Raw genomic sequence first — 9,396 nt, 5'->3', positions numbered from 1 at the left:
AATTCTAGTTTTTATTTGAGGAAGTAGGTCTGAAACACAGACAACCTGTCTTCCAGCAGTCTTTCCACCCTACTGTTTCCCAATAAACAATCAGCACTAAATTTGTTATGAATTATTTACTGCAAAACATAAGACAGTGACAGTCAGTCCAAGGTTCCCTGGGCAGGGGAGAGCAGGGGCAATCTTTGCCAACACACTGCCGATTTCATCAAAAAGTGATTTCCACCTTTGTAGATGTCTCAGAGAATAAAGCCTGAGACCACAGCACAGGGAGGGAAAACATGACAAGTGCTGTTTTCAGAATGAACTGTTTCAGAAGTGAAGCAGATAGTTGTGGTTTATATCTAAGCTCTCCCTCAAAGCCTCGTGTGCTCCTAGGTGGGGCTTTTGCGAGGTGATTGGACCACGGGTGTGTGTATTACTCAGAGCTGGATTAGTCCACCGATGCGTTTCTAACTGGGTATGACATTGGGAGGTGAGGTCTGGTGGAAAGAGCCGTGTCAGTGCGGGCGTACCCTTCCTCCTCCTCTGATCTCCCTGTGCTTCCTGCCAGCCCTGCCATGGACTGTTTCTCCCCTGTGATGTCCCTCTGCCAGGCCAACCTGCCTTGGAGCCAACGGACTGTGGACTGAAGCCTCTACTATGAGCTAAAATATACTCTCCCCCTTTAAGTTATGTGTGTTATATATTTTGTCCCAGCAACAAACAAAAAAAGTAACTAAGACACAGATCAAAAAAAAATTTCTAATTGAAAATAAATACATGAAAATTATATATTTGTTATTTAACCACTGTCTTCATAGACCACTCCCTGAGGATCTGTTTTCTAAATAGAGGATGCAAGTATTGAAATACAGAATGTTGACCATTCCTACCTTGATATCAAAATATCTATAAGCAATATATGAACGCCTACTCCAGTATAATTTCTTGGAAGTCACTAAAATAATAGCATTTTTTAAAATTAATTTTTAAAATATAGTTGTATATTTTACGTTTGATAAGACTTATTTTTAAGTAGCTGAAAATATAGAGCAAACTCTCTGAGGCCCGTGGCAATTATTCTCCCATGTCCACTTGAGACAAAATCCACGGAGTGAAGGAGCAAAATTAAAGCGCTCCCTGGATTTAGTTTTTAGAGTCCTTAAGTTTTTTTAATATCTAAAATTTTTGGACAGGAGGGAAGAAAAAAGAAAGAGATAAAGCAGGAAAAGAAGGGAAGGGGCAAGAAAGGGGTTTTTTTTTTTATTTTCATATCACAGGTAGGTGAATTTTACCCTCCAGAGTACATGGTGACCAATGATCCAGATTCTCAGAATTCAGGAATCTTAAGGATTCGGTTTACACCACGTGTCTGTCACTAGACAGTGGCGGTCTGCTGCTCAGAGCCCTGCACCTAGACGCGTTCTACAGAACCCGGGGCAGGCTCTCCTGTACCTCAGCTCCACCTTCCTTCCCGGAGCACTCGGAGGTCAGTCTGCACAGCACGTCCTTGGACTCCTGGTTCACAGTGTCTCCCGGCCTCAGTCCTCTGGTCCGAGTCCCACAAGGCACAGGTGGGCAGTGCTCTCTGACTCACCCCCCAGAAATATGCCTGGGGTGAGGGCTGAGCGCACCCAGTACCCTCCCCACCCTCCGAGCAGAGGAGGACAGGTGGTCCCCCATTCTCTCCAGGAGAAAAAGAGCGAGCCGGTAAGGGCAGGGGCAGGTGATCTGACTGGGAGTGGGAAGAGGCCTCTAACTTTTTAAAATTCATGGTCTACGTTCTAAAGGAAAGAAGCAATGTCCAATTCAGAAAGGTACACTGAGACCACGGAGTGTGGGGTGGGCATTGGGGTAGGCCAGAGGTGGGAGGGGAAATGCCTAACAACCTGGCACTGTGTCTTCTACAAAGTAAAAAGAATAAAATGCAGTTTTTAGTCTGGAGAAAACAGACACTTCCCAAAAAGACCTTTAAACGTTTTCCAATAGGGGAAAGAAAAATACACCACTGCCGTCATTTTGATCTTCCACAAAAAGGCCAGGTGAAGAAATCTACACAACTCTACATCCCAGGTGGGACCTGCTGTAGACCATCCCCGGCCCCACGGAAGGAAAACATTGTTTTTCAAAATAGCCAGAGGTGATACTCACTTATGAAAACAAAGCAATCACGTGTGATTTGTGGAAATGCTAGTTTTACAAAAAGTCCTTTACAAAATAAGAAATCACAGCCCATGTTGCAAGAAGCACAGAAGCACGAGAGAGAAAATGAACCGGACCGAAGGACGCAGAAGGGAGCCGGCAGCTTCGTCCTTGCAAAGGCAGCGGTCCCGGACGTCTCCGCAAAGATCGCAGGAGGACAACTTCACGCGAGAGTTGTAACTTCTCACCACCTGCCGCCCTGTGCAGAGAGGCAGACTTCGGTTTACACATGGCCTGTGTTTCGAGACATCGAATTTGCCAAAACATAAGAGCATTTCGATGCGCTTTTATGAGTTCTTCATTCTCCACATTATTTTATTTTTTCTTTACAAGAAACAATTGAGATGTTCGAGAGTGGCCCAGAGTGCAAATCAAATCCAAGAGAGAAACAATGCGTTCCGTCCAACCCATCTCCCACCAGCTGTTGGCCGGCATTAGAGAGACCACATGGCCTGCAGCTGCAAGCACTTTAATCTCTGACTGGAAGAGGAAAAATGCTAAACTGGAGATTGTCTGACAGCAGAAAGAGTTTATTTTAGGATGACATTTTGTATGCATTCAAATAAAATTCTAATCATAATTACAGAAAAGAGGGGCCGGAGATTTAGGCAGTGGTGCCACCTGCCTTGCAAGCACAAGTCCTGAGTTCGATCCCAGTACCAAACATAAATAAATAAAATTACAGAAAAGAGCTATTAGCTCTGGGCTTTACTAAAAAATATATAATCATGAAAGAAAATCTGTCCATCCAATGTCTTATGTCGATGTTTAAAACACTGAGCACAGACTGCCTAAAAACTATTCATTCTAGGTGCGATTACAGCACAAGCTAATATTTTTGAAACTGCATTAAGTGTCTGTAGCACCATAAGAAACTACAAAATAAAAATAGTTCTTTAGCTTGCAATTCTTAAAAAGCACATTCTATTTCCAAATTTCTTAATGACTTGTCAGATTGTTTTGTACATCACAAATGTTTTTAGAATTTTTTAAATGAGTTGGAAGGTGTTGATTATTATTGTTCCCATTATTCTATTTTTAAATGGTTCCTTCATAAATAATCTGTTTTTCAAAAAAGCATTACAAAGACTGAATCTTTTTTGTTTCTTAAATGTTTAAAATGTTCTCCATGCAAAATAAATTACCTAATTAAATAAAATTTTAAAATGTTAATGTTCTGCATGAGTCTAAAAAACACCATTTGGGAAATTTCGTGCACCTAAAAATCACCGTTTGAAGGATTCTACATCTAGATTAAATAACAAAGCACTGTCACAGAGTCTCCACAGTATATCCAATTATCCAACAGGAGAAAAGTGCTCGTCTATCGCCCCAAAACACTCCCCAAGAACCTGGCTGTGTCCTCCTCCTCAATTGCAGCACGAGGCAAAGACGGCAGAAAGAGAAAGGGCGCCCTGCTGTGGTATTTCCTGAATACTTACCAAGCCCTGCCAGCCCCAGTGCACAAGCTCACCTTGTTTTCAGGTGTAATAATCGTCTGCAAGTGTCTCCCCCATGAGCGCATTCTGATGATTCTGAGCTAGCTAAGCGCACATTCGGGTCAGACCTCCTACCACGAGGTTCCGCAGCGCAGAGCTCACACACTAAAGGTCCCTCTCTGACTCAGTGTGGCCCTCCACACCAGCTCACTACTCTGACACCCTAAATTCTGAGCGTTTCGTAAAATTGAAAGTTACCGGTCAAATCAAAAAGCTTAAGTTGTCTCCCAAGGAGACTGTATTTTTCTTGATTCACTAAAATAAAACCTGTTATAATGTGTTTTGGCAAAACACCAGACTCCTGCAATGCAGGAGCAGCCGACCCAGCTGTGACCCGTCTACACTGTGGTGCTGTGACCCATCTACACTGCGGTGCTGCTCAGTTCCCTCCTGCACAGTTCCCACTCAGCAGCAGGAGCCAGGCGAAAACAACTGGATTCTCTGTGCCAACTTTTCTTGTAAAAATTGCAAGTAAAAACCTAAAACACCGTGAGAAAACTGTAACTTTTTATATGCAGTTACCACGTGAGCCTTTAAATGATCCAGTCTTCACTGAAACCGAAAACTAACATCCTGCATCTCCACCTCCCACGCTTTCCCCACCAGCCGCCCCACAAAGCAAATCCAAACCCCAAATGAAATTCAATTAAAAAATAATAATAATAATCCAATGGATGGATCAGTGGATGAACAACAGATGGATGCCTGGCTGAACTTCTGAAGGATCAGGAACTCCAGACCGCACTTACGTGGTTCGTAATAATCCACTATGGATACCGAAGCGTCTTGGGTATTTGAAACTTTAAAGTTTCTCACAGCAGGAATATCAACACAAAACTGTGTTCCATTTACCTTGAAAAAATACAGAAGATTCTTAAGGAGTTGGCACACCAGGTGTTCTTAATAAAAGAAAGACATTTCCTTTTCTTACTATGTTAGGAAACAAAAACGAACATTTAGGAAGAACTTCTACGTGCCAGGAACTGCGGTATTTTCTCCAAATTATCTAATTTTATCCTGCCGAAACAACCCCTACGAGACAGGGGTTGCTCTTAGTTCCATTTTGCTAAAAAGGAAACCTGAAAGTCAGAGTTGTTAAATAAATGACAAGCCCAAGGGTGCTAAGACACAGGAGCTCACCCAGGTCCTGTCTCAGCCATGGTCCTGCCTCCACCTCTAGCCGCTGGCGATGACTCATGGGAGCCACCGTAACCCAAAAAGGAGGTGGCCCTGAATTGGGGATGCACCCTAACAGATACAGGGCACGAAAGGCCAGCTTCCCCGCCTCCCTGGGACAGCTTATGTTAGTTTGAAAATAGGACCAGTTAAGAAATCAAAAATTTACAAATTCAAATATTCATTACTTGCCAACAGCAGCATATGAAAAGTCACACTAATTAATCAGAAGTCAGTGGACACTCAAAATAATCATTAACAAGAACAATCCGATACAAGACAAACTCCAAAGGCAATTACATTACTAAATAAAAACCTTAAATTTGTTTTTCAAATTCCAAATCAAGCCCATGGCTTTCTAGCAGTATTTAATTTAAGAAAATTCTTGAACAGCACAAGAATTATAAGATTGAATTCGTTTTAATAGGGCTTTAACTGGAATGGGTTTTTGAAGTGCTAAAACAAGAACACTCAGGGCCTAGCTTTTTGAAGGTAAAAATTTGGCAATACATTTATGACTCAATTTTAGCAAACCTGGAATAAGAAACACATGTGTCCTCCTCACGTGCCATGAAATCCTAAAAGCACTTGAAATTCAACTTCAACTCAGCCTAAGAGTTTTTAGACAGATGCTAGAAGAAAACAATAAACTTACATGCAAGCAGGTTTGGGATATAACAAGCAGAGTCTGCAATGCAATTCTTCACTGACCTTTCCCTGGCATATTTTAGGCAACAATTCTTATATCACTAGCAATACAGTGGATCCTTAACTTACAAACTCAATTCATTCCCAAGGGCAGCTGTAACCCAAGTTGGTCAGCTGAAGGCTCAGGCTCCTCTACACAGCCTTCAAAGTCTCTCTCCTGTATAACTTTAGCCCACACTCTCTTCCAGGCAGATCTCAGGGTCCTTAGACATTGGCCCAGGATTTCTCCATTAACCCCGCACAGGAAAGGCTGGTGTCATGTTCCTTCCAGAACTCTGTAAGGGTTAAATCTGTATCTGAGACCACCTGCAAGCACAGGTGGCAGGCATTCGGGTTGTAACTGAAGATTTTGTTTAAATTAAAACTAAAATTTTGGTCATAACCCAAGTAGTTTGTATGTCTGGCCAGTTGTAACTCAAGGGTCCACTGTGTGTCAGAAATGTGTCAGGTACATGAAAGTTACATAATAATTGTTTATCAAGACCAAGCATCTAAAAATATTCTTCTATGATTTAAACACATAACTTTCATGGCAGGAATATTAACAACTTGAAGATATGTTAAAACCTTCATGAAAGCATTTCAAAGCAAGTCATGAAAGCTTTCATCTTCAGCATTTAAGCAAGTATGTTCAGCAATTTCCTGAGAGAGAAGGGTTTTCCAGTTGATGTGGACTGAACTTCTGAAATTATGAAATGACAGTCACTTTATATTTTATATCTAGTATGAAGCAAGGGCTTAGTTATCAACACTTTCCTCTGACTCATTATCAACAGTAACTCTCTAAACCAGCTTTACAGTGATGTCATTTTAGTGGAGACAAGCACAGGTGCCGTGGTAAAATCACTGAGGGACACGAAGACCTGATACAACAATGACTGAAAGAAAACATGGAAAGTAAGCCAGGCTTCTGAACAGTCAGCAGTGGCCTCATGGGCTTCCTTTTACTACTCACAGAATCTAAGTAGAGGTTCAGTTTCCCATGACCGTGCTCCACTTTCCTCACCGTCTCGCTCAGCGGGATGGCACCTGACGGAACTGCAAAGCCGCTGAGCAGGTTAACTTCCATGAGAGCCATGCCGCTTCTGTCCGGGCCCAAAAACCTACACCAAAGAGAAGAGGAAGGGAAACAGCCTTTAGGAAAAACCTAAATCTTCAACCTAAAAATCTTAACCTAAAAATTAAAACTGCTATCTGGGCGTGGTGGCGCACGCCTGTAATCCCAGCACTTGGGAGGCTGAGACAGAAGGATCACTGTGAGTTCGAGACCAGCCTGGGCTACATAGTGAGTTCCAGGTCAGTCTCGACTACATCGTGAGACCCTGTCTCAAAAAAAAAAAAAAATTAAAACTGCTAAATGTTATCCCAAATATTGCTTGAGTTCAAATAAAATTCACTATAGAAAATTTGATGACAGGCTCTCCGCTTCCCGCATATGTTGTAGTCTTATTACTGGCAACCGAATGAGGAGGGACAATGTAGCGATGGGCTTGTTGGACAGAGGGGATGAAAAGCCCACGATGAACATTTTTTTTCTGGTTCATTTTCTTGCTTGTTTGCTTGTTTCCCAGTACTGGGGATCGAACTCAGGACCATGCAGTTCAGAGGCGGGCCACAAGGTAACAGACTCGTGCTCCCAAGTCGTGACAGGTACAGTGCCCACCCTTGCCGCAGACTGAGCAGTGTTGTGCAGCGGTAATTCCAAAGCAAACTGCCTTTTTCGTTTTCTCAAAAGCTGACAGCACCAAATCTGCCCAGCTAAACGCTAGAACCTGGAAACAAGGCATCACCTGACCATTTAGAGAGAGGCCTGGCCAAGTGGTCAGCAACCCCTTCTCCACCCAGTTTTAGGGAAAAAAGACTACGCATGAGAGTGTCCCCTCTGTTCTCCCGCATGTGTGGAACACGTCTTGTGTCTTCCTCGGCTGCTTGAGACAACCGGAGGCTTCTTTCACCATGCTGCGTACGGTGCAGGCATCAGAGGACCTGGGCACTACTTTGTCTCCCTGAAAATAAATATTTTCCTCAAACGAATGAGCGGCGAAGCCTAGTGTGGCTACAGCAAGAAATGTGCTTCCAACATAAAAGTCTTGTGGTGTCATTAAGTTACTTCCTGTTGCCCTTTTAGATGGCCAAACAAGAGGGAGGTTAAAAAATCTTGCTTTTTAGAGTAGTAAACAAATGCCTGTCAAACATGACTGACTGAAGAGCCACGAGGTGCAACCGCTGACTTCAGCAGCTCAGCGATCCAGAGCAACGGAAACCCTCTGCTGGGTGACCTGCTTAGCTGCACATGAGATCAGCCCATCTACTTAAAGAGCAAACAGTACAATGCACATGGTCGTATGAATGTCAGCAAGGGTCCTGGTTGACCAGAAGCACTCAAAAGACCAGTGTTCCCCTAGACATTTCTTTAGTTCTGACTCCAAAGCTGGTTACAGTCGGGAACCTGCATCATCGAGGAGCCCCGCAACAAGGACCAGGCCCCAGCATGGCCTGAACCTGGCCCCTTCTCATCTTCCCCAGCTGTTTCTTCATGTGACCTCCTGAAAAGTAAAATTCGCCTTCTGGTAGCTCCATGATGCTCTTCTTTTCTGATCTTTTCAAACTCAGAATTTTTTACTTGCTTGGAGGATTTTTTTCAAATTAACTTCTGCCTCCCACTCCAAACTGTGAATTCCATGAAGGCAGGCCCGTGTGGTTTTTGGCTTGCCCTTTTGGTCCACGCCTAAAACAATGCTGGCACACAGGGAGGAGGACGAGGCGACATGTCCAGTGTAAGTGGTGAATGAATGAGAAAGGCAGGCATAATAAGCACTTACTCTACAGATCTACCGTGAAGCCTAACAGAGGTGCGTGGGAAGAGCTTTGTACAGTGCCCGGCATGTAAAGTGGTGACAAATGTAGGTTACTGCCGCTGACGACAATGAACTGATAGTTATTCTGCAACTTTAGTAAAGTATAATAGGAGTCCTACTTCCTTCTCAGCAGAAAAGGAAGCCGCCGCAGAAATGCTGATATCTCCCTGATGCCCAAGTGCCCAAGGAGGTGAGGAACGGGGCAGACGTGGGTGACACTTTGTTCTAAAGTCATGAACAGAAAGGTCCAAAGGCAGGATGGACGGTGACAATAATGGAGGAAACTGGGTTCCAGCCCGGCTAAGAGCCTGGTGTCTGGAGGAACAGCAAAAATACCTTCAAATTTGAGGACCACATCAGTGATCGAAGCCAACAAGGAGCTACATGCAAGCATGATGCAGCGGGGTGTTTGGGAGGAGCAGACAGCAGCTCCTCGGGGTCTGAGCCTCTCACTGCACCCTTGAGCTCCACACCACACGATGCAGGTGTGAGACGACAGGCGAACACGGAGGAAAGGATGAAGCATCCCAAGGGTCCTAGAACTTTCTCAAAGCCTTGTTCTCAAACGTGCATGTGCATTAAAAAGCATGCAAAAGCTGGCTCAGGCAACTTCACAGCCGTCCTGTGAAGTCACAGATCTGACAAGCAGTCTATTTTCCTTAAGAGCCACAGATGACTTGGAAAGAGACCAATTTAAGAATTGCCTTGCTGGGCGTGGTGGTGCACGCCTGTAATCCCAGCACTCGGGAGTCTGAGGCAGGAGGATCGCTGTGAGTTCCAGACCAGCCTGGGCTACATAGTGAGTTCCAGGTCAGCCTCTGCTACGTAAGGAAACCCGATCTCAACAAAATAAAATTTAGAGTCTGGGCCCTGATCCACCGCGGGAAGGAGAACCACGCCTGGTCCCGACCCAGCCGCCATCACTCAAGCGCCGGGAAGGTAGCCGAACCCCCATTGCCCCACCCACCCAC

At 44.2% G+C, this 9,396-nt stretch overlaps 1 protein-coding gene across 1 annotated transcript in view; it reads right to left on the bottom strand.

Annotated features, from left to right (window-relative positions):
• Nucleotides 1-574: 574 nt before the first annotated feature.
• Cd109 (CD109 molecule) overlaps nucleotides 575-9,396 on the bottom strand; it is a 122,604-nt gene continuing 113,782 nt past the window's right edge. Inside the window, exons 31-33 of the mRNA XM_010641203.2 lie at nucleotides 6,523-6,670; nucleotides 4,433-4,535; nucleotides 575-2,383 (exon numbers count right to left, since the gene is read on the bottom strand). Of these exons, the coding sequence (XP_010639505.1) occupies nucleotides 2,208-2,383; nucleotides 4,433-4,535; nucleotides 6,523-6,670 (427 nt within the window). The 3' untranslated portion in view covers nucleotides 575-2,207. The remainder of the gene's footprint in view (nucleotides 2,384-4,432; nucleotides 4,536-6,522; nucleotides 6,671-9,396) is intronic.

The sequence above is a fragment of the Fukomys damarensis genome, unplaced genomic scaffold, assembly GCF_012274545.1.
Source record: "Fukomys damarensis isolate Sample0158 unplaced genomic scaffold, DMR_v1.0_HiC HiC_scaffold_27, whole genome shotgun sequence".
NCBI classification, from domain to species: domain Eukaryota; kingdom Metazoa; phylum Chordata; class Mammalia; order Rodentia; family Bathyergidae; genus Fukomys; species Fukomys damarensis.
This window is presented reverse-complemented; position numbering and strand designations above follow the sequence as displayed.